General features: G+C 42.4%; 1 protein-coding gene across 2 annotated transcripts in view; it reads right to left on the reverse strand.

Moving 5' to 3' along the window:
- Nucleotides 1-1,239: 1,239 nt before the first annotated feature.
- The window catches only part of LONRF2 (LON peptidase N-terminal domain and ring finger 2), a 75,337-nt gene continuing 50,216 nt past the window's right edge, over nucleotides 1,240-26,360 (reverse strand). For both annotated transcript variants that reach the window (XM_088454128.1, XM_088454129.1), the window contains 9 exons: nucleotides 24,053-24,208; nucleotides 20,958-21,183; nucleotides 15,190-15,292; nucleotides 11,965-12,079; nucleotides 10,086-10,207; nucleotides 9,413-9,571; nucleotides 7,476-7,638; nucleotides 6,325-6,474; nucleotides 1,240-5,451 (listed from right to left, as the gene is read on the reverse strand). In XM_088454128.1, the coding sequence (XP_088310254.1) occupies nucleotides 5,293-5,451; nucleotides 6,325-6,474; nucleotides 7,476-7,638; nucleotides 9,413-9,571; nucleotides 10,086-10,207; nucleotides 11,965-12,079; nucleotides 15,190-15,292; nucleotides 20,958-21,183; nucleotides 24,053-24,208 (1,353 nt within the window). In that variant the 3' untranslated portion in view covers nucleotides 1,240-5,292. The remainder of the gene's footprint in view (nucleotides 5,452-6,324; nucleotides 6,475-7,475; nucleotides 7,639-9,412; nucleotides 9,572-10,085; nucleotides 10,208-11,964; nucleotides 12,080-15,189; nucleotides 15,293-20,957; nucleotides 21,184-24,052; nucleotides 24,209-26,360) is intronic.

The raw sequence follows: 26,360 nt of genomic DNA on the forward strand, positions 1-26,360 counted from the left end.
AGCATCCTGAATGGAAAAATGGTCAGGTCCAAACGAACAACCAAACCGTAATGCTTGCAAAACAAACAATGACCCCATTAACACTAACAAGGTTTTATTTTATTTTTATGAGATACCTAATAAAATTGTACTTTTGTCATCTACAGTATAGTAATTATTTTAAAAAACATACACAGTACAATAGTTATCTAAGCAAAGTCGAATGGGATGGGCAACTTATGGCAGCAGGAAAAAAAAAAAACCCTTTGAGGCAGTGGTCGCCAACCTTAATTGAGGTGTGAGCTACTTTAGAAAAATGAAACCTCCTGAAGAGCTACTAAAATTGTAAAAAAAAAAAAAAAAAAAAAAAAAAATCTGGCTAATCGAACAATTGAAGGTCATTTAATGAAAAAAAAAAAATGTTTCATAGAAAATAACAATGCATTTAATCATTACAGTGATATTGTTGTAGTATGTAAATAAAATTTAGGCACAGGCACATTTCACTGTTAATTACCGGCTCCAAGGCCGTACGTGCAGCAGAGGAACAAAAGATATAGGCAGGGCTGCTATGTGATTTTCCGGCAGGACTGGTAGAGAGTCACTCGCTCTGCTGTAGCGTAGATGCCGTGGGTGGAACCACGGGGAAGCATGTCAGGCGATTGCTGTAGAGGCTGCGGCAATCACCTCATATGCTTCCCTGTGGCTCCACCCATGGCGTCAAAGCCATGGGGGAGCACACATCAGAGGTCACTTCATCCTCGTTGACTCGGCAGTACTGCAGCTAGGTGAGCTACCAAAATTAAGACCACAAGGTACCGGTAGCTCGCGAGCTACAGGTTGGAGACCACTGCTTTGGGGTATATGTAATAGCCTGCAGGCATCAGCAGGTGCAGTGTGAAACTGTCTGATATTTTAAAGTAGCCGTCATTTAAAAGGCAAAACAAGTTGATGTTGCCTTTTAAATGACTGCTACTTTAAAACACTGGGCGGTCTTGCACGGGACTCGCCGATGCCTGCAGTCCGAAGGCTCTTACATATACTCCTTTGTGTTAGTTTGGTTTGTAGTAATTTAAATGTTCAGATCACATTAATAAAACTACTGCACTATACAACTGTGATTTACATGGAGTCACTGAGTGCTATTTACTAAATTAACCAAGAAGTGCAAATGTGCACTAAAATAATAGCTACCAATTATTTGTTTTTTATCTACTAATGTAAAACAGAGTAAATAAAAAAGGAGGACTATCATAAAAGTAATTTGTGATGTATTTTATAAAAGAAATAAAAATATATTTATAAAAGAACAAGGCCTCGGATGGAGCGCTTTTTTACAGGTCACAGAAATCCAAGATAACATCTAATATCTGTGATAACTTACAGTAGGATGTGCATGATTTCTTATTATACACAAGTTTTACTAATGAACACTGTGGTGATGACATCAGACCTCATAGATTATACATATTAGCATGACTTATAATAATATTCTATTGTTACAATGTGCCACCTCTTTTAGTATGTTGGGTAGTACCATCTTATAGACTGTAGCGGTCAAATATTAAATTTAGCAGATGACTTATCGGGCCCATACATCTGCAACATATTGCCCCAATTCCCCGTTCTGCCGACGCCGGTAAATCCAACATGTTGGAAAACCTATTCGCTGATCTCGACCAAAAAATTATTGGGATCGGCAAGTTGGAAATTTTTAACATGCTGTTTTTCCCCGATATACCAATGGATTGCCGATCATCAATGGCCGATCGCCGAATCGGATTGGCAGTCCGTGTAATCGGGCATGTAGATATATAGCCCGCTTTATCTCTTGTGGTAGGCAATAACATATTAAAGTCAGTGAACATTGCAATAAACTAATACATTCATTGTATGTGTCATTTTACAGAATTTGTAAAACATTATGACAGTATTAATCTACAAAAAACGTTTGCATAAATTCTTCAGCTGATATTTTAGTCTCATCAAATTTTAATGTTTTAATAAACAAATACTTGTATACTTCAATCCCACATATTCCCTTAGTCAGGTAAGCATTGTGCTGGGAATAAAAACCCCACAATCAAAGAAATGCTATCAATTAAATGACAATACTCGCAGAATGAGATGCCACAGAATCTCTTCCATAATCCTTAGTGTCACTATGGGGTTATTGTAATAGCCTGTGAGTTGCAGGGAGCCGCAAGATTTTGTTGATTAAACTGCTAAATTAAAGCAGCAATTGTTTAAAAGGCAAAACCAGGTTGGTATTGCCTTTAAATAATTGCGGCTTTAAAGCTGGATACACACCTAAAAGACGTATCTGCAGATGATGGTTGTTTGTACAGACTGAACAACTATCATCTGGCCACGGGACCCACTGGCCGGGGGTCGCGTCGCACACCCATCCCCATGGCCTCTGCAGCAAGTGTACGGGTGGTCTGCTGAACGCCCGTACACACACAGCACAATGAGCAGATGTATTTGCCATAGACTGTGCGATATGTCTGTGAATGACTTAGGTCACAGACATATCTCTGGTACACACTGGCCGACGCATACACGATATATTAATCGATCAATTGACCGGCCAATATATCTGCCAGTGTGTACCCAGCGTAAGTCTAGCGACTAAACTGATGAAATCTTGTGGCTGCCTGCAATTAGCAGATACTTATACCCCTGTATGTTCTATTGTTACTAACTTTAAGTCCTTATGATTCGGTCAATCTTGTTCCATTATTGATTTAAAATGATTTTCTAGTCTTTTGGGATATAAATTCACAACACACTTATACAGAACAATGGCTTCTCCTTTGTTTTATTCTAAGCATGCAGTATGGAAGACATTTAGATATGAGAACTGCAACATAGACATTGCTTAACAGTGAGAATTGCAGTGGTAACCATGCACAAGACGTGGATTATCTGGTGAGTGTGAACATTTCATTACAGTAAGAGTTACCATTCACTCAAATATTGAAGGAAGTAAAACCAATGACAATGCATGCAGCCCTGTGTATGTACTACTCTCTGCTCTCAGAATGTATGGCTTAGTACTGTACATAATACACACGTGGGTATATCTTTCCTACAGACATGGACGGAGGCTTAAACGTCTTTGGCGCAGGCACAAATTTTTGTAAAATGCTGGTTTTGAGAATACTTGAAGATTTTTCAGTTTAGTTAGAACAGAACATTATCCTCAAATAAAAAAAGCTAATCAATGTATAGAACAAGAAGAAAATGGTCACTAAAAGGCTCATTTTATAACATGGAGTAAGACAAAAAAGTGCTGCAAACTAGAGCAATGAATAAGCATAAGCTTTCATTAGTCTAGTGCAAGGTAATACAGCAAATGACTGAATGATACGCTCTGGATTACAGTACAATGTAGCCTAAGATAAATGGAATGTCCGCCTTTCAGGGGTTCAAGTAATTCGGGTAACATTTTTGAAACGCCTCACATGTGGCACTTGGTCCACGTGTTACCATTGTGGAGCATTCACATATCCCTGGAGGAAAGGTAACATATGACTGGCTTCTTATTCCGGAAAGCAGACCCCACCATTTACAGCCTAAACTGCTATGTAGACTGTATGAGTGTAATACACTCACTTTGTAACAGACTGTTGTCAGAAGGGACACTTGGGCCCCTGCACTGTATATTATCCATAACTGGCTAGCAGAATCCACCACTGGGCAGGAGGGCCCCACCTTTATAGTAATAATGCGACCTCCTGTTGCTTATTTTCCATGTATACAGTAGCTGAGAGGAGAGCCTGGAGGTTGGAAGTGCTGTGTCAAATGAAAGGCTGGAAGGACTATTCAGTCAGGTGCTGCCACTCATTTGGTATAATCAACTTTTCAAAACGGAGTCAATCTCAGTGTCTATTAATTACAGCCCCATTTGTGGTGCATTGATTTTTTTTTTCATAAAGGTCCCTGATAAAATTAGGTCTAATAACTCTATATAGTCAGCTAGGCCACAACATCCCATTTAAGAAAAGGGAGAGATCAAACTAATATCCAACAGGAATAATGTCCCCAGCTGTCATATTTCTAATTGATTAGTCTTATAAGTATGTTATAAGTATGTTTCCAACAGAAACAGTGTCACTGGAACATTAATGCTCCGTCATCCAGTCTGTACTAGACATAGATGACCTCAAAATGTGTTTCTATTGCATATATTAGAGGTTTTGTTATATCTTGAGACTTAATTTGTGAAATAATGCAAATGGGAATCTGCAATTGAGTGACGCTTGACCATAACATATGTATTATGGTTGTGTGTAGATGCTAGCTTGCCCTTTTAGCTTGCATTGGTTTAAGTACTTTTCTCCCACAGAGTAATACTGGTAATACTTTCTAGCACAATGAAGAAATATAATTCTCCTATGTGCTTGTTTATTATCCCCTTAATAAACAGACTGTTCCCTTTTCTGCAACATCTCTTTGTTTCTCAATGTGTTGTTTGATTAAATCTGATTTTATAATACATTCTAGGTATCCTCAAATCTGTGGTTCGCCAATAACCCATTTATGTCACATAAATCCTATTAATATAATATAAAATGTAAAAGTATGCACTAAGAGTGTAAAAGCTAGTATATATAAACAATGACTGTGTGAAATGATATAGCAACATGAGAAGGATTCTAGGTTTATAGGGGCACTGGCCGATGACTGTCCTATTCCCTGTTAGTTGCTCTATGTAGATATGTGTAAGGCTGGAACTGTTGGGCTCTATGGCAATAAACAGATAAATGTTTGATCTCTCCCACTTTCAATATATACTTGCACCTCTGTTGTTAAACACACACGAGACACGTATATGGTGTCAAAATAAGGCACTCCAGGAGGTAGATTTACTAAAGGTTCTAAAAATTAATCGTGGTATTACCAATAGCAACCAATCAGATTCTGTCTATCATTTTCTATTGCATCCTAGACAGTGAAACACAGAAACTAATTGGTTGCTATGGGCAACACCACCACTTTAGTAAATCTACCCCCAGGTGATTGGTTACCAGCAAATGATCTTTCTTTATATCAGACGATCTGTTGGTAATGAAGCACCTGCAGAGAGCCGGGCGGCGAGACAGAAACCAGGTAGAAATGTTGTTCATTCATTGACACTGCATGGTAATTTCACAGAAAGGATAAACAATGAAGGTCAAAAAAGTGTCTCTAAGTGCAGAGGAAAAGTCTTTTCTTACCAAAAAAATAAATAAATATCTGAGACCTCCACTGCTGTCAATAATATAATGAAAACAATATAAAAGTCACAAGACCAGAGGAAAACCTCTGTCATCTGGGTCTTTTCCGGGTGACAAATAATAAGACGCGTCTGATGGCGTGCAGGCGATCTTTCAAGGATGTCATGGCCAGGATGGTTAGCTGTGCTTTGCTTTCTAGTGGAAGCACTGCCAGCATCCACCAACACCAGGCAGGGCCACTTGAATTAGTCTACAAGAGAAAAGAAAAAGCAGATCTTAACGCACTGCTCCTTAGTAAGCTATCTCCAAATATGTAAAGCAATCCATACAATGGACACAGGGTGCACTTATTCCTAGAATACAGTCATTACAGCCCTGAAGCACATCGTTTGAGGATATGCTCACTCAAAAACTAGTTCAAAATACATTATCACATACATATTATTAATTAATCTATAAGAAATAGCAATATAAAACTTATTTCACAAGTGATAATGAACAACAGACACCCATCTACACCTCTGGAAATGTCAGCCTATCAACAAAGAAGATAATGAAGTTTTTCAAAATACTGTAATAGATGAGATCACTGGTGGTCTGTGGGGCAAGGTCATCCTGAAAGCCAGGTGAACCCGTGTAGCTGTTGCATTACTAGATTATTGATTTTGACTAATGATCAACATTACTGTGCTTTACGTACAGTACTGTACTTCTTGAGAACGTAAGGATTCTGTGCAGGAGGATCAGACAAAAGCTCTATGAAGCGCTATAAGATATGAGATCTCGTGGTCAGTCACACAGAGTGGGGAGTAAGGGTTGGGGCAGTTTTAATAATTGGATGGATAATAAAAGGGGGGAGAGAGAGAGAGAGACAGACAGAGAGAGAGAGAGAAAATTAATGTGATGGAGATGGTCTGGGTCATGAATATGAGGACATTTGACTTGACGTGGTAGTTTGGCTAACTCAGTGGGGCACTTGGTTAATGAGCGGTGTTAAATTCAGGTGATATCCTATTAGAAGTCTATATAGAAATACAGCCAAAGGTGGTGCTTTACAGAACCCAAACTCAGCATGGCACTTTGCCACACATGGCACAGTCTAGTTAAAACACTGTGTACTGACCTGTAGATCGGATTCTTTGCTTGGCATAGGCCCAAAATGGTTAAGAATTTGTGTCTTTAGATTGTCCTTAAGAGAAGTAAACCAGGCCAATGCTTGGTCATATACAGAATTGTGTAAGAGGAGCAGCTCTTCATATTCCTGGCCTTCAATCTGCATATCAGAAGGGAAGAACAATTTAATGAAATTTGTACTAAAGGACATAAATGAAAGACCAAAACATTAAAACAGAAAGGCAGTAAGTAGGGAGGTGCACACCGAGCTGGACAAGGCGTGCTCTGAAGGAGATTTCTTTTCTTTTCCTGTCCTGGTGGTAATCAGGACTGATATAAGTGATATCTTAGAGCAAGCTCATTGCAGATGGGTAGCAGTGTGTCAGTGATGGGTGCATGTGGGACATTAACATGAAGAGCTCTTGAATGTTTGTTTCCAACTGTGACAGGTTACGATGGTTCCATAATGCTGAGGAGTATATATTCCTGGCTTGGTTTGGTCGATTTCCTTATTTCCAAGTCAAGGTGAATGCTAATTACCACTTACTGGCAATGAATAGTCGTCTTTACTCCATATTTTATTTTCTAATAATGAAATACTAAAGTAAGTCATAAAAGAATAATAATAATAATACAGGTACCTGTAATAATAATACTGTTGCAGGACTCTATCTAATCTCTATAAATGTGTTGCTGGAAATAGCTGCAGATTTAAAAATCCATCAGATTTTGATGATCAGGACACTGAGGATCAAGTCACAGCTGTCTTCTCTCAACCCTATCAAGCATATGCAGGATATTCCAGAGCAACGTCTCAGATAATGGATTCCACCAGCATCTATCAGGTATCAGTTGAGTTACGTCCTTGTGGAAGAATGGTGCTGTATCCCTCCTGCACAATTCAGGCTCCATGACACTGGGCATACAGTCCGTATTGGTGCACACAGTGGTTCAATGCTCTATCAAGTTACTTTTATACCGATTTTTTCCTTGTCCCTATCTGTATGAACCTGGGGCTTAACAGTTTTAAAAATATCAGAACAGGTTATGGTTTATATAGGCGAAACATATAGGAGTTCTCAGTAAAAAAAATATAATTAATGAAAATGTTTTCTCAATTGCTGTATAACTTATAAAAACTTTTCACTCTTTGTTTATTACCTTCTTGTCTTCCAAATACTCAATGTTTGCAGTGTTGTAACCATCTCTCTGTCCATGGCTCAAGACCTTAAATCTACTCAGACCAATGGTATCAACCACTGAACGGCCATCTGGGAAGAACTTCACATCCCTGACTTGTAACATACAGCCATAGTCGGCAAACCTGAAATAATAGTAAAAACCATTTAGGACTGTTAAACATTATACACACTTACTTAGCAACAGATACAGGTATGCAGCTAAAATACTATTTAGATAATAATTTCAAAAGGTATTTAAATATTATTTCACTGATTTGTTCTAAAAATCATTGTGGTTTTAGAAGCAATAACATTTCAGTATTCTTTAGAAGTAATGATGTTCATGAATGATCTTCATCCGTGTCATATTGTAGCAAGTGCTGTTCTACACAAGCTGTGAACAGTCACCAAATTCAAGAACACACAGTATGACTGTTCAGCACTGCTAGATCACTCCTGTATCACAATGGGACCGGTGACATGCATGTTTATGATCTAATTGATTTTGACTGGATTTTTATTGACCACTGTGTTCTTTGTAGGACCACGAGTGCAACTATATCTGACTGATATTGGGCGTGATTCAGAGATGTGCGCTATTCCGATGGTTATGCAGTTAAGCAATGATGGCAATCTGCACATGCTGCGCAGTCCCATGGAAGCATGCGTCAAGGTACATTACCGAAGTCGCTGTGATTGGCAGTCAGGGTGCATTTGGGGAAGGTAACAGGGAGTGGCAGCATAGAATGCAGGCGTGTCACGATCATTTTCAGTGCATCTCACAGCCTGTGTCTGCGATCCCATACACAGTGAAAGTGGCTCTGGCGTTTCAGTACACATGGCCATAAAGCTACTGAGAAGTCTGATTATTGAAGGATTATTGAAGGATCTGTGACCGATGCTGTGTCTTTGTATGCAGAAGCTTGGATTTGCAAAGCCGGAGGTGGGCATCTCACTACATTCCTCAGCGTATGCAACATTTTCACACAGCAGCTGCGTATGAGATGGCATCTGCGATGGCATTAACGTACATCTCTGAATCAGGCCCGTTGTTCAGAAGTTACTCTAATGAGATACAACAATCACTACAAAAAAATATGTTGTACAGTCCAAGTATCATGGTGCAGTTGTCAATGATCTACAGGTTTCTCTTGCATTGGCTAATGTATGTATTCAGTGACCTACCAGAAGGTGGCGTCACTGGACAGCACCTGAAGGTATTGATGTTCCACGTAGAAAAGTGCAGCGTTACAAGAGGAGAATCAATGCCATAGCCTTACATTAGAGTGTTATACAAGAGTTATTAAGATTTAAAGCTGCTGCACACATAAGAATGACTATAGGTCACTAAGAGGCAAGGGCGTAACTAGTCATTTGGGGGCCCAATAGCAACATTTGTAAGGTACCAATGTTCTGCCCAGTTGCATAAAAACTCACATAGAAACATAGGATAAACAAGTAAGACAGGCCCCACCCTCAGTTGTGGGTCACATAGCAGCTGCACTTATGGTAGTTAAGTCCTTTTTCAAAAGGTTCTCAAATATATCCTGAACAATATATATTATCCTGTTCATTCAAGGCTAGTATGACATGGTATAGAGGTGGCGAATCTATTATGCCAAATAAATGGACTTTCTGGATTTTTCAGATAAAGGATTTTCAGTAATATGGAGCAACATGTCTACAATTAGCAAAAATGACTTAAAAAATACCTTGGTCTTTCCGACCTTGTCCCTGGCACTTCCATCCTCATTAAATTGTTAGTGTCAGTGATTGTAGGGGGAGGCACCCTGTTGTATGACAATACTACAGAGCAGTAGCAACAGCTTAAAATGTAGTGATAAGATTTCTGTAGACAATGTGATCTATACCCTTTGTAATGTACTGCAGTAATACACCAAGACACAACATACACACCCTTTTAATTCATCAGCTATGCACATTCCAAACTGTTTTGTTCCAGTCTCCATGCTCCTTCTGATCATTAGGCGATAACGGGGCTCAAAGACATGCAGTGGGCAAGGAATTGTCGGGAAGGCCATAGTGCACACAAAGATGGGAACATCTTTATTCAGGCTGTTTTGGGGGATAAAAACAAGCACTTGTCAATGTTATGGACAACATTATTCATGTTAAAATTAATATATATATATGTATGTGTGTTACTTTCCCATCATGTCTATAGAACTGCTTGTGAAAGGATGAAAATCCTCTGGTTATTCTTGTCAGTCTTATTCTGGAGAAGAAGGACATTGTCCCCCTTCACCTGGCTGATAATTTTGTGTCTTAGGTTCAAAAGGGGAGCTTCCCATATCAGAATGTCTGCCAGGGAGCATTTTGAACTTGGGTCAGCATCTGCAGGATATGGATATATAAAATGAACCCTCTGGGATCAGTTAGTAATGGTGCCACTGTCATCCAGAACCCAAATTATAAATCAAACAATTGCAACAATTTAGCAAAAAGCAAAAGAAATAAGCCACAGTAATACAGAGGTATAAAAGCTGTATGGCTGTATGATTATTGAGAATACATGCTACTGGCATCCCCGCCTCCTGCACACTGACACAATGTCTAATGAATGACTCACTTGGATAACTCCTTCATCTCCTCATCATATAGTTTCTTTCGCTCAGTTAGCTCTTCTGGTAGGTAACGTGTAATCAATTCTTCTGTCAGAAGTGTCTTCTTATAAGCTCTGCTTGCAAGGTACTAGATGAAGAAACATTCTAAGTTGAAAAACCCCAAATAGAAGCTATACTATTTTATAGTAATATAGCAAAAATGGAAATACAGTGGCTTTGAAAACACAAGTTCCAGCATGTTTGTCAACAACTTGAGAGCCACGTATTGTCTCAGGCTGATCTATAGTTTATTGATGTTGAATCAAGGCAGCTGTTTAATACGGTGCTTTACTTTCCTTTAGTCATATCACTTCCATTTCTATTCATTTGAGTGTGCCTACTGTTTGTGCTTATTGTTCCTATCCCATCCCATCTACTTATGACAAATGAGAGTGTGCTTTACACAAGTGATTTACATGGCTATTATAGAGCCACAAGTGCTATACATGGCTATTAATTGAGTGAGAATGAAGTATAATTAGTGTACAGATGTGTGCTTGTTCATCTAGCCTCAATACAACACGCAGCATGATATGCCTGGCGTGAGTGAGCTGCCAGGTCCAGAGCTATTCTGCTAGTGTTGGGCATCTTTTGTGCCAAAAATGCATCTACGTCACAATGCGAAGTGATTAGGACGCACCAGGAGACTGTGCTGATTATTTTATATGTGACACTTGTATATATGTGTGCGAATGAAACTGTAAACTGAACTTGTGGAAAAAAAAAGCTGTGACCGTTACATCATAGCACTTTGCATTCTGATTGAGAGACTCAGACGCACACATATATACAAGTGTCACATATCACATTATTCAGCACAGTCTCCTGGTGCGTCCTTTCTTATTGCATCCTAGGAAAACACACCACACGCTAGCAGAGTCTCATGGATTAGGTGCGCCAAGAGGGGCTGTTTGGTGCAGCTGCAGCAAATAAGACTGAGGACACATCTGTACCAGTGAGTTTACTATTGATTTTTGTGTGTAGCCAGGGCAACTCCCAGTACAAACCTGAATAATAAACAGATTTTTGTCCCTAAAAGAGAACTAAATATTGTAGGGGAGCAATCTGCATGTGGCTTTTACCATACAATTATTTACTGGTGGCAACTGAACTTCATTCTTTTTATTCATAAGTACTCATCAACTTATATAGGAATGATTGTAAAATCCAAAAAGCAAAGCCTTCAGCAATAGGAGGTTTCTGACAGCAGTTAGTCACCAGGAAGCCATTATACGTACAAGACAATATATAACTCCCTCTCACTTTTATTTTGCCTCCACATCCCTTACCACAGACATCCATTACCTCTGATCCATATAACATGAATACATTAATTCTGTCAGTAACAAAGAAGGATTGTTAGGATGGTCACCCTGAAGAGTTACAGATCCAGTATAAATATATAATATATATATATATATATATATATATATATATATATATATATATATATATATATATGAGATTGTAAGAAAAGAGAAAAAGAGACTTCGGGAAATTGGGATGCACATGAGAGTGTCCCACCAGTGTGTCCGGCTCATGAAACTGCTATTGCCCAAGTATTGGGAATGAAGTTTCAGATATTTATAATGGAGTCTATAGGTCCATTGCAGACATTAACTCACATTTGTGTAACCGGTGTGTTTCTCAAGAGGCATGATTCAGTTCTGTCTGGCCAATAAATGTGGATAACTAAAGACAGTAATTGATAGGTTATCTACAGAAATGCATGTGTCATCACACATGGAAAGCTTTCATGAGCTCCGGAAGGATGGATGCGTGCTGTGTACAAGCACCTGGACAATCACTGACTGACAGACACCTGTAGATGGGTTACATCCTCACCTGTGACAAGTTTTCCTTGCAGAGTGGACAGTGCGGGTTATGGTCCAGACATCGCTCGAGGCATTTCAGACAGAATGTGTGCCCACATGGGGTGGCTACAGGCTCATAAAATAACCTGGAAAGATGTATGAAAACACCAGATTTGAACAGAGTATATTTACATATCTGTCAACCTGACTCTCTTTAACAGTGTGACAATGGTCTGAATTAGTAAAATCAGAAACAATTATCACATTTGAAAAGGATGCAGGTATTCATCTACAATTGGTATTATTAGTAATATTTGAGTGCATTAGTAATATTTACTCAATATCTACTCAATTATACATTAACTCACATGTCAATATATATATGTCCATCAAAACCCTGTTCTAGAAGATTTTGCTCCAGAACAGGATTTTTTACCACAATACAAAAACAAGATCTTTGTTAATAAAATGGATGCACTACTTACATTAATATTAATCTATATCAATTATGAATTAATTGTTGAGAAAAGAGATTGGTCTATTCAACTCAATTCTCATAGCATTTATGCATTTTGATCCATCTTCTCTACCAGTATTTACGCTAAGGTAAAATCAGTGCTCACATTACTCTATTAAGCTTTATCAGGGGGTGGTGCTGTTGTTTCAATGATGGATTTTACAATAGAGATATCATTTAATGTTAAGCATTACATAAAAGTAAGCGGGCTCATTCTAGTGTAACTCCTTCCTCTGATACTGTGGGACAATGCACTTTTTTCTTTAGAGAAACGGACAATCAGGTTGACACTTATATTAGAATGTTTCCAGTGTCTATTTGGAGTGTTCTGCAAAACAACGTCAATGATCATCCCTATTTAACCTACTTTCCCAATTTCCTGTGCAAGGTTCCTTGAAAGATCATCAATAGATGGCACTGAGTACTATGCATCTTGCCTGTCCCCTGCCTGTTTGTTGATCATGGTTTATTTCTAGTGTGGCTGACCTGGGCTATTAACAGCTGCAAAGCATGTGAGCTGCTGGGTCAGCTAGTGAAATCTGGGCCAGCTGATAATGAGGTTTAACCTCATGTACTTGTAGGTAAAGCCTGGAGTGATATCATTTCTTTAATCTTTCTACTTGATAGCATTATCAAGTACTGCAATGGCTATATAAGTTGTGTTTGTAGCCACTAAGGGTAACCACTTGTCCTTCACGAGCATTTCATTATGCAAGTCCTCCCCATAACATCAATCTGCACTTAGTTTTGCAGGTTGGAGGATACCCAAATAAATTCAAAGGGTGGAAACAGAAAAATGTCCCTTCCAAGGCCAACATATTATTATCACCCCCTTTACGTTTCCCTATTTTCTCCACACATAATGTAGACAACATATGTTGTTGGTAATAATATGCACAGTCAAATCTGTTTTTTTTTATCCTTTTATGGTCTAAATGAATCTTGAGGGAGATGGTATAAAGGGGTTGTGTTTATTTCATATGCCACTTTTGTGTGTTTGAAACTTATTACATTGGTTCAAGTTTACCTACAAATGTGCCGGCAAAGGTGCTATTGGAAGGTGCAAAATGCATCATATTATAAGTATAAGACACAATTTCTGAGATCTCAGAGGTGGAGGAGATTTAAAGCCCCTCTGCAAAGAGGAAAATTCAGTGCACCTTATTGCAAAGCAGAGAATGATCCTGTAAATGGGTCTTTTCATATCATTTCATTTATCATATTTAAATACTCCAAACCCTCACAGGGAAATGTCGTTTCCAGATGCGCTTAATTAAGAATGTAATATAAACAAAACCAGGTTCCCCTCACTGGCATAAATATGTCAAAGTTAAACCAAGCAGTAATTTATAATAATAAAAAAAAACATAACAGTTTAAAGTTAATATAGGATGGGGACCTTAAGTTGTAGCATGAGATGATTAAAGTGATGTTTTATACTGATTTTACCCTGTGCACTTCCAAACCCGTCAGGAAAATCCAGAATACATATCCAAGGTGCACAGTTAGACATCTTTGCACAATCAGAAGTGTATTGCTAGCTTACATATTTGGCTGTGCGCAAAATAACCTTTAGTAATTGTCATTGGCATCGGAACGATTTATGCTGGGGGGTGCAACGTAAAACATTGCACAGAGGAGGGGGAGGTGTAATGTGCGGTCTTTTAACTTTTTAGCCTATTGCTTTAAAGCACAGCCCCTGACTGTCCGCAGCCCCCAAACCTTTCAAATGTTTGGGGGGGGGAGGAGACACAAACTGCCCCCTTGCCGCCCCCTGTTCCGACACTTATGGTAATGGTGTGGTCAACATGAGTAAACTACTAAATGTTACAGATTACGCGGGCAAACTTAAAGCTTACATAAAAGGTGTTAGTAGGTATTTATCTCATTATCTGTGTAATACCCCTTTCACATCGCAAACTCAGCTCTGACCCGGAATTCTGAACACAGGTGCGACCCGGGTCAGACCCCTTTCACACTGCATCTTTGACCCGGGTTATTCCCGAGTTGGCCCTGTTCACCCTGAACCCGGATCAGCCCTGTAAAACCCAATGGATGTCATAAAAAATTAACTTTTTCAGGCTCACAAAGATAAGATCACAAAAGGGAGGGGTGGGGACTGCTCACAGCATTGCAGGAATCATGGCTGATGGATTACCATTGTGTAGCCCTGAGTTCATGAGTGTTTGTGCTTTATTGCTATGTGATTCAGCCAGTGAGAGCATGATGCAGCTTCTGACAGCATAGTGTACAGTGCACTTCTTCATCACTCCAATTAGCCATCACTGTAGTGACAGTAGTGGAATTAACCCCTTTCAGACTGCCGGAATGCTGCCTCTGTTGTTGTCTGCAGTGTGCTGCCTATGTGTCTGGCTGCTGACATCATCAAGTGAGACCCAGGAACATCCAATCAGCGTTGTTTGCTGAGTCCTGGCTTCGATAACCCAGGTAGGGCCTGTTAACACTGTACTTTAACCCAGCTTGTTCCAGTGTTCAACCCTGCTCGATTACATGGTTAAAATGCCGGTTGCTCGACACAGGAATTCTTTTGGTGGCGCGTTCACACTGCACCTCTACCCGGGTCAACCCGGCGATATTCCGGGTTATGTTTGCGATGTGAAAGGTTAGTTGAATGCGATTTATACTAAATGTTCTAGGCTGCTGCAACAAAAAATTGTTGATGTAAGGATATGGATTTAACACAATAAATACAAGTTAGCAGGAGTATTGAAATTGTACCTCATACAGAGGGAACACTCAAAATCAGAGGCATCCACCAAAACCGTTTGGATCTCTCTCACTGCAGAGTGTGAGGCATGCTCTTCCCCCTGGGATTCAGTATCTGGGAATTAATAAGAATCATGTTACATGATGGAATGCCCATTTAGAACAATAATATGAGATATGGTAAGAACTTACCCTTGTTATCTCTATTTCTACGAAGTCCATAGGGTTCCACAGGATACCTTGGGGTATAGGTGTGACATCAGTCATCGGGCACCAAAGAGTTAAGCTTTCAGCCTCCCAGGATGCACTAGGTCCCACTCCTATACCCCGCCCCCGAGCCAAGGCACCTCAGTTAGTTACCAAGCCATAGGCCGGAGGAGGAGAAGGAAGAGAGAGAAAAAAGATCTGGACACATACAAGAATCACATTCTCACCAGAGGGAGACGGAAAAAAACGGTGACCAGAGCAAAGCCCATCTGCAGCACAGGTGCGACAGGGCGGGAGTCCTGTGGAACCCTATGGACTTCGTAGAAATAGAGATAACAATGGGAAAGTGCTTACCATATCTCATATTTTCTACTTCAGGGTCCATAGGGTATCCACAGGATACCTTGGGGATGTTCCAAAGCAGTATCCTTTAAGGGTGGGGACGCTCCTGTGCAGAAAGGAGAATCTGCCGCCCAAAGGAAGCATCCTGAGAGGCGAAGGTGTCAAACCTGTAATACCTCACAAAGGTATGGACAGAGGACCACGTAGCAGCCTTGCAGATCTGGACTGCAGAGGCACCACGTCGAGCTGCCCACGAAGGACCCACAGACCTAGTGGAATGAGCCTTCAGAGAAGGAGGAACCGGTAGGCCTTCATGAAGATAAGCTTCAGAAATAGCCATACGGATCCAGGCTGCCAAAGTTTGCTTTGAGGCAGGCCAACCCTTTTTACGGAAGCCATAGAGGACAAACAAAGCGTCCGACTTCCTAAATGAAGAAGTGCGGTCAACATAAGTCCTTAAGGCCCGCACAACATCCAAAGAGGCCTCACCCACAGAAAGACCCGGTGAGTTAAAGGCCGGAACAACGATTTCCTCGTTAACATGAAACTGGGAAACAACTTTGGGAAGAAACTCGGGCCGAGTGCGGAGCACTGCCCTGTTCCCATGAAAAACCAAGAAAGGGGGTCTACAAGAAAGAGCCCCTAAATCAGAAACATGTCTGGCCGAAGCAATAGCCAGAAGGAAAACAGTCTTATCTGTCAGCCATTTAAGATCCACTGAGCCCAGTGGTTCAAACGGCGGTCCCTGAAGAGCCCTCAGGACCACAGCCAAATCCCAAGGCACCACAGGTGGAACAAAGGGCGGCTGAATGCGGAGAACACCTTGCATAAAGGTGCGCACATCCGGGATTGTAGCAATCCTACGGTGAAACCAGACAGACAGGGCCGAAACCTGTACCTTCAAAGAAGCAAGGCGAAGCCCATGATCTAGTCCCACTTGTAGGAAGGCGAGAATCCGAGACAGATGAAACTCCCGCGGTGCATAACCTCTCGGTCGACACCACTGGAAGAACGTATGCCACACGCGATGGTATATCCTCGCGGAAGACGGTTTCCGAGCTCGCAACATGGTACGAACTACCGAGCTGGAAAACCCCCGGGACCTCAGCATGGCCGTCTCAACAGCCACGCCGTCAAAGACAGCCGAGTTAGGTCCGGGTGAAAGCAAGGACCCTGAGACAGAAGGTCTGGTCGTAGCGGCAACCGTAGAGGACTGTCCAGGGACAGACCCTGAAGGTCTGAGAACCAGTGCCGTCTGGGCCACGCGGGAGCTATCAACAGGAGTGTCCCTCCTTCCTGTTTGAATTTCCGGATTACCCGTGGAAGAAGGGAGACCGGAGGGAACAGGTATGCGAACCGGAACGTCCACCGGACGGACAGAGCATCCACCAGAGACGCCCCTTCGTCTCTTGTGCGAGACCCGTACACCGGCAACTTGTTGTTGTACCGGGACGCCATGAGGTCGATCTCTGGAAGACCCCATCTGTCCACCAGCAGTTGAAAAATGTCCGGGTGCAGGGACCATTCCCCCGGATGAACGTCCTGGCGACTTAGAAAGTCCGCCTCCCAATTTAGCACTCCCGGGATGAAGACCGCTGATATGGCCGGAAGATTGCGCTCCGCCAATACCAGGATCCGAGAGACCTCCACGAGAGCCGCCCGACTTGCCTGTTTATGTAGGCCACGGTGGTAGCGTTGTCCGACTGGACCTGTACCGGGCGACCCTGGAGAACCCGATGTGCCTGCTGGAGAGCATTGAAGACCGCACGGAGTTCCAAGATATTGATTGGAAGCTCCGCTTCTGTCGGCGTCCACCTGCCCTGGAACAAGTGTGGACCCGAAACTGCTCCCCAGGCCCGAAGACTGGCGTCCGTTGTCAACAGGACCCATTTGGAACCCAGAACGGACGTCCCCCGCTGAGATGGGTCGTCTGTAACCACCAGGCAAGGGACAGGCGAACCTCCGGGGTGAGCACAATTGTCTGGGACTTCAGAGACTGCGGCAGCCCGTTCCACTTGGACAGAATCAGGTGCTGCAGAGGTCTGGAGTGAAACTGGGCATATTCCACCATGTCGAACACCAACACCATGGAGCCCAGTAACCTCATCGCCGAGTGTAGAGACACCCGGCGGCTGTGCAGACAACTGCGCACCCTCGACTGTAAAGCAGAGATCTTTTCCTCCGTCACGAAGATCCTCTGCTGTTCCGAGTCCAATAAGGCTCCGAGGTGCAGAATCCTCCGAGACGGGATTAGAGTGGACTTCTGCCAGTTGATTATCCAGCCGTGCCGTTGCAGTAGCGCAATGGTCAGGCCCAAGTGGCGTAGAAGGAGCTCTGGAGATCCTGCCACCAATAAAAGGTCGTCCAAGTACGGCAACATGCGGACTCCCTGCAGCCGCAGAGAAGCCGCCATGACCACCATCACCTTGGTGAACACACGTGGTGCTGTCGCCAGGCCAAAAGGTAACGCCCGAAACTGGAAGTGGTCGCTGCGGATTGCAAACCTGAGGAACTGTTGATGGCGCAAAAGAATAGGGACATGCAGGTAAGCGTCCTGTATGTCCAATGACACCATGTAGTCCCCAGGTTCCAGCGCCAGAATGATGGACCGTAGGGTCTCCATCCGAAACTTCGGTACCCGCAAAGACCTGTTGAGAGCTTTGAGGTTGAGAATCGGACGATACGACCCATTGGGTTTCTGTATCAAAAAAAGATTTGAATAGAAACCCTGGCCCCTCTGGGAGAATGGAACAGGCACTATAACTCCAGCCTGGAGCATAGTGTGCAATACCTTCCGCAGCTCCGTAGCCTTGTTCCGGTCTGATGGTAGACCCGTGGTGAAGAATCGAGCCGAGGGTCTGTGCCGGAAGGAGAGGGCGTACCCGTGGGAAACCACCTCGAGAACCCAAGTGTCTGTCGTAGTGACCGACCAACACTGGGCGAAGTGCAGCAGGCGGCCTCCCACTTTGGGATCCCCCAAAGGGAGGCCCGGACCGTCAGGCCGCAGGCTTGTCATCTGGCTTGGGGGCCGGACGTCTGGTACTCCAGGCCTGCTTCCGGGGCTTGGCCGATTTCTTAGGGCCAGCCTGTCGAGGAAAAGACTGTGGTTTGGGCCTGCCCTGGGCCCTAGATGACCGAAAGGACGATGGTCCAGAACCAGAAGGAGCAGCGGCCGACGGGAGACAAGCAGATTTGGCTGCCGCCAGCGTGGCCACAATCTTATCCAGATCCGGACCGAAGAGAACTTCTCCGGTAAATGGCAACGCCTCCAGACCCCTTTTGGAATCTGCGTCCACCTTCCAGGATCGCAGCCACAAGGTGCGACGAGCAGCCACCGCTGCTGAAGAAATTCTAGACACCAGAGTACTAATGTCTAAGGCCGCCTCGTTGATATAAGTGGCCGAATCACGGAGATTACCAATCAACTCCGCCTGTTCGGCCGGACAGTCGGAATCAAAAGATGCCTCTAATGAATCGGAGGAGAGGTATGCGGGGGGACCCAGACCACGATGCTTCCGTCCAGGCTTCCAGCAGCGTTCACCATGCGTTCAGGGGAAGATGGCCACCGAGGAGCAGAGAGGAGGCTGGCCTGGGGGAGGAGCGCTGCCACAGGACCAGTCGGCAGCGTGCAGAGAGGGCTGTGTGCAGCGGGGGAGGCGCCGGCTGTGAGACAGGGAAGGCGCGCTCCCCTGGCATGCATTTAACCCCTGGGACGCCGCAGCGCTACTGCTCTGCTGCGGTCCGCTGTCCCAGGGGGTAGTGGAAGCGCAGGTTGGTCGCCTGGCTCCACGCTGCAACCAGTCCCCAGGGAGCCCCCTGCCTGGGGACTCAGGACCATGTGATCAGCGGGGACCCACCGCGGGACCCCGCTGCTTACCTTTGTCCCCCTTGAATCCGTCCATGGTCCGGAACATCTGGGGTCACCGCTAGCTCACCAGCATCCCCGGATCAGTACCGGCGTTCTGGTACCGGCGAGGGTGTAGGGAAGACAGCATGGACGTCAGGACTGACTGTCCATGCTGTACATCCAGATGTGCAGCCACAGCTGCATAGAAGAAAGCTTCAGGGGCTCTTCTAGCCCCCACTCCGGCCGGGCACCAAACTAAACTGAGGTGCCTTGGCTCGGGGGCGGGGTACAGGAGTGGGACCTAGTGCATCCTGGGAGGCTGAAAGCTTAACTCTTTGGTGCCCGATGACTGACGTCACACCTATACCCCAAGGTATCCTGTGGATACCCTATGGACCCTGAAGTAGAAAAAGAGGTTCTTATTATTGCAGGAAGTTATTGGATCAAACTCATTGAATGTGACCATCACAGTTCAAAAGTTATTGTAAATGATTGCATTAATCAGAGCATTGGATTTGCTACACTTCATCAGTATGCCAATTGTACTGCAGTATAAATGATATCCCAATGTTTGGCTTGTCTCCAAGTAAGATGTCATTATAATTGGGCATCTTGTAACATCCACAAATATACATTACTGAATATTTAAACGTTCTTGATAAGTAGCCTTTCTGTATAGTCCAGTACAAAGTATTGTTCTAGATTATAAATTATTTTACCTTCAATAGGCTGAAATAGAGATTGATGTGCACTCGAAAACATCTTCCCCAGAATCACAACCTTTATGTAAATGATGTATGTGATACATTTTTAAAACATTTTAAGAATACAATTTGTGTATGTTAGTAGAAACTACTGTGGGGGGGATGTACTAAGCCTTGGAGAGAGAAAAAGTGGATGGATTTAAAGTACCAACCAATCAGCTCCTAACTGTCATGTTACGGGCTGTGTTTGGATAGTGAGTTAGGAGCGGATTTATTGGCACCTTATCTCCATCCACTTTATCTCTCTCCAAGGCTTAATACATAGACCCTACAATTTCTCTTTATGCTAACTGATTTCATTAGTTTATTTATTCTGCTTACATTTTCCATCTATGTATGTATGTAACATAATCAAGAAAATGTTTTAGGTCTGTAGTTTTTGAAAGTTAAATTAAGAAAAAGAAGTTTTTATTTTTTAGCCATAATATGGTGGAAATCATAGACCTCATCACAATCCACTTTCTAGGTAACATAACGCTTTAATCTACTGAACCTTTGGGTTGTGTGAGTTACAAAAGCCATCCAAATCACTTTTAACATTGGTTTCTTTTTCTTTCAATGTTAGTTTAATATGAAGTGACCCGGTACATATTATTTAACATAATATCCCTGCATATTACCGTTCCTCAAGGCTTTGGCAGGGAGCTCAATACTGTGAAGGTCCTCAGAGGAGCTAGCACGTTTTCTCTTCAGACCTACTCCAGGAAGGCAAGAGAGGACACTTCCCAGAGTTTTTGTTGCATTATCATTAGGCAGGTCACATATTTTAGGACACCCTGGGAGATCTTTTATTTGAAACACATCTGTCTCTGAAAATGAGGCTTTGGTAATTCTGAACACTGAGCTCTGCAAAAAAGGACAAACCAAGGGCAGTCAGAAACCACATTGTTCAATGTCCAACATTCTAGAAAGCAATAATAAACTGATAATCATGGGAACACAGAAAAAGGCTAATATGGTATAACTTAAATACCTAAGCAAGATACACACTTAGCAATATCAGCAAAATGGTCCAATATCTCCGACATGTGTGTCCGCAAAACAATTGTCGCACCTCATAAAGACCCAAGTGCTAAATGGCCAGATGAGACTAATATGGCCAAGTTTAAATTGATTCCGACACTTGAGCAGCAGTATTTGCCCTGTATGGCCAGCATCAGACAATGGCCCTCATTCAGAGCCGTACGCTCTGAGCAGAGCGCACGCTCTGAATGAGGGCCGCCCTCCATAATTATGGAGCGTCCTCCTGGACGCTCGTATAGCTGTGGGTCACCACCCACAGCCTATACGAGCGTGCAGTTTGATGGCCGCGATGGTCTTGACCATCGCGACCATCGCCACTGCGAGCCGGAGCCTGTGGTTGAGGTTTTCAACCGCAAGGCCCGGAGTGATTTTGGCTCTATCAGAGCCAAAATCACTCCCACTGACATCACTAGTGATGTCAGTGGGCCGGCTTCTGACGGTAGGCGTTCCCTTGGGAATGCCCCCGTCAGGGAGGCACGCCCCCGGCACGCCCACCAAAGGGGGCGTGCTGTCAATCAACATCGACAGCACGCCCCCTTTGATCAGACACGAGCGAAGGAAAATCCTTCGCTCGTCGCGTCTGGCGCATGCGCACGACGGAGCTCCCGCCGTCGTGCGCATGCGCAGTGCACAACATCGACCCACTTGCGAGCGGACAGCCGCTCGCGAGTGGGTCTGAATCAGACCCAATGTTTGTTTAAAAAGAAACAGTTATGGAATTAATGCGCTATAGCTAAGGATTATATTTTAGGAGCTCTTATCAGTTAGCAGTAAAAACCCCAAAATACCTACAAAAAAAACATACATATTTTCGGTCACAGCATAACTTTCACTGTGATCAATTCTGCTGCATCTATAGAATTCCATTAGTGTGACCATTTGTGTTCTTTAAAACTTGTTTTACAATACCAAAAGGAGTATTAGTACATGCTTATTAAATACATTCTTACTATACTGAACTTAGGACTCATTCGGATGGACACATTTCAGAAACTGCACAATGCCTTGACTACCTATTGATTCCTATGGCATGCTGACCATGTTATCTATATATACTGCAATTAAATATGCAACATAGAAATGACTGCAAGGAAAAGATGCAGACACCGTATCTTCACAGTACAAATTTCATTACAGTCTGTGTACAGCATTGAACCAGTCCTTAAAGCTGCATGCACGTGTTGCTCAATGTTCACTAAGGTTCAGCTGTTTTTTATACCCTTCAAAACTAATTATATAGGGCCAGCTACGACTTATGAGGACATTGAGAGCTAGAATAAGTGTGGACTCCAAGACTTGAAGCAGCTGACCACAGATACCGAGCAGCACCCATGTGTACCAAGTTGTAATACGGTCTCCTTTTGCAGAGAACTTTGATAGTATACATTTTAGCAGTTGAGGCACACAGCTAAGCTAGGATTGTGCAACTGTTTTATTAATGAGTTCAATTAAGTTATAGCACTAATCATAGCAAATCCATAAGCTAAAGCAAACTCTGGGCGTAGTTAACTTTACATTTTGTAAGTGTTTGTATTTTTGTTTTGTTCTTTGCATGATTTACAGTTTAAATAATTAAAAAAAACAATTATCTATAAGAAATTGATGAACATTAAGATGTTCATGTTTGTGGTGTTTGCATTCAAATTTAGAAAGGTAATGAGGAAAATTAATATGAGAGAAAGAAACAAGAACAGCCAATCAACACCGGACACATACAGTATGAAGTAAGGGTGCAAGGCTGCATTGCAAGTAGTGTGCTGCTCACATTCTTACATTTGTAGAATCACTGAGAATTACACAGCATGCTTATTATATACTCAGTGTGAAATTGCTGGCCTATCAGTTCTAGTTTGGATGTTTCATACACCAGGAACCATGCTTAGAAGCCAATAAAAACATCAAGAACATTTATGGTATAATTACCCTCCTGTGCTATTATTTATGGGCTACATTGTCCTCTAAATTATAAAGATATTCAAAGAAAATAAGGATCTATGTAAGTATATAAAGATAGACGTCCACAGTTCAGATACTTTAACCCAGGATTCGGAAATCCGAGGAGACTTCTGATTTGTATAATAGTTAACACGATCCTTTATAACAAGTCTTTATAATGAACTCTCGCTGATTATAATTAATTGCATCAGAAATCACTATTTTTCCATATATTTAAAGTTATATATATATTTGTTTTACTTGTGTATTATGAATCTCTGAGAAGTGAATTTATCAATGAGGCAGCTATCTGATGCAGGCTATACACTTGTACGCCCGGCAATCGTGCAGATGGAAGGGGCGATTTCCCTTCGCCCCGAACCAAAGGAGATTGCTGGTTCACACTTAAAAGATTTAATGAATGAGGGCACAATCACTGTTGTTTTGTCCTTCATTGATATGTACTGCCTCACGTCACATCGTGTGATAGGCTGTGCAGCAGGGCCAATCGCACAACATCGCATGCAACCCGCGAGAGCGCACAGTCCGGCGTACACACTACACCACGTCTGATTTTTCGTTCCAATTTGCCCAAATTGTCCCGATATCATGCAAGTGTGTACCCACCCTGATAGTATCTAAGTAATTGTACATATACAGATGCAATTCTTGATGCAAATGAAGTGCTTATGCTAAGAAAATAGTTGGAATTTCCATAGATTCAGTGTATGAAGTGGTATTTGTACCTAAATTTTACCTTTGAGTCTCCCGGCAGGGGTACATCATCCACAGAGGGAGAGGTGTTGTGACTACTCAAGGAGACGGGTTTCAATCTAGTATAAGAAGCTGGTACTCTGGCAGTGAAACTAGCCTGTACATTCTCAAAGGCTGGAAACAGCATTTCACACATTATCTACGGAAAAATAACAAGATGTAGGTTTTATGATTTTGACATTTCCTGTTTAATTGCTAAAAGCACAGCTAACATAGATCTACTTTCTGCTGAAATGGCTCTAAGGCCCTAAGCATAGCAGCACATACTGTAGATCTACCCCTTGTACATTTTTTGGGGATACAGTCTCTGATCTTCAGACACAGTGATCGACTAGAACACTAAAGTGCAACTGGGATTACTTACACATAATTTTCAGGAATCCATGATCACTAGGGTCCCATTTTGGGAAAGAACCCTGGGCGTAAGACTCATGAAGAGTCTTCTAAAGTGCTAACCACATGTGCTGTTGCAAAAAAAACCTTATAAACATCACAAATCACCAAATACGTTTACCAGTATATTTGTGGCATTGCAGTAGCCATCTAAAAACTATGAATAAGTGTACAGTCTTCTATTTCTACTAGTTTTTACCCCAATATGTTACCCAAACAAAGTCCTATTTGTTTAAGGAGAAAAATAAAAAATACATTGTATTTTACATACATAACTGACTAATTCTCTTATAGCTGATGCATAGTGAAAATTAATCACTAAGGTATAACATACACCTAATTATTAACAGCTTAAAGAAAAACAGTTATGAAGATACAATTTGCTTAATAAATACTGCATTTGGTAAAATGAAATACAACTGGATTATAATCGTTAAAAAAACGTTGTATAATCTTGTTTATTTTAAGGTTTGTCCGTCATTGTCAACCCATACAAACATGCAATACTATAACACCAAACATAATTACTTAATCAATATTGCACTAATAAAATAGAGGAAATATTACAGTTGGGTTTTTAATTGTTTGTGATTTGTGATATGTATATCTTATTTAGGGGATTATATTGTTCATTATTATTGTGACATTGGGCCTGATTCAGCATGGAACGCAGTTGCTAATACACACGCAAAATTGGCGATTGTTGTGTACTACGCATGCATTGCGTGCGCGAACCGGCCACTGCGATCGAGAAATTTACATTGCTCAATTATTTGTTCCCTGTTTGGTAATATATTATTTTATTTCCTCCTTTTTATTAGTGTAAATTTGTGAGTCATACGGATTAACCCTAATCTAGGGCTGCACCTATAATATATTTGATATACATACTAATTGGTGAATATGTAATAATTGTTTGCACCTGAATTCTGTAGCTTTAGATAATATAGATTGGTACAATGGAAAAACATAACTAATGCTGGGCATACAATATTCAATTATTATTGGCCCGATCAGCCAATAATCATCTGATCGGGCAGATAATTGAACAGTGTATGGCCGTGACCGAGGAGTAATTATCGGTCTGTCAAACATACTGAAATCAGAAATAAAAAAATAAGATTGTGGGTCTGGAGAACTGTACGCTGAAAGTAATAACAGCTGCTTTGACATGTGTTAACCTGGAATTATTACTATTCCATCTACCTCTGCTAGATTTTATCATGCCCAACGTTTGAATTATGGGGGTCATTCAGACCCACTCGCGAGCGGCAGTAGGTTTGCAAGTGGGTCGATGGTCCCCACTGCGCATGCGCACGACGGAGGGAGCTCCGTCGTGCGCATGCGCGAGACCCAGCAAGCGAAGGACTTTCCATCGCTCCGGGTCTCGCACCAAAGGGGGCGTGCTGTCGATGTTGATTGACAGCACGCCCCCTTTGGTGGGCGTTCCGGGGGCGTGCCTGCCAGACGGAGGCGTTCCCATGGGAACGCCTACCGTCTGAAGCCGGCCCCACTGACATCACTAGTGATGTCAGTGGGAGTGATTTTGGCTCTGATAGAGCCAAAATCACTCATGGCCTTGCGGTTGAGAAACCAGACCACAGGGTTTCACTCGCAAGTCCGATGGTCGCGATGGTCAAGACCATCGCGACCATCTTGTTGGACTCTCGTATATGCTGTGGGTGGTGACCCACAGCTATACGAGCGTCCAGGAGGACGCTCCATTTTAATGGAGGGGGGCCCTGATTCAGAGCGAGCGCTCTGGTCAGAGCGTCCGGCTCTGAATCAGGGCCTATGTTTTGATCTTTTACCATTGCAGACTTTTATATTGTGGAACAATAAAACTACTTTTTTTTTTTTTTACTCATAATAGATGCATGGTTTTACCGATATGTTGT

Source organism: Taudactylus pleione, unplaced genomic scaffold (genome assembly GCF_031769625.1).
Source record: "Taudactylus pleione unplaced genomic scaffold, aTauple2 ptg000609l, whole genome shotgun sequence".
NCBI classification, from domain to species: Eukaryota; Metazoa; Chordata; class Amphibia; order Anura; family Myobatrachidae; genus Taudactylus; species Taudactylus pleione.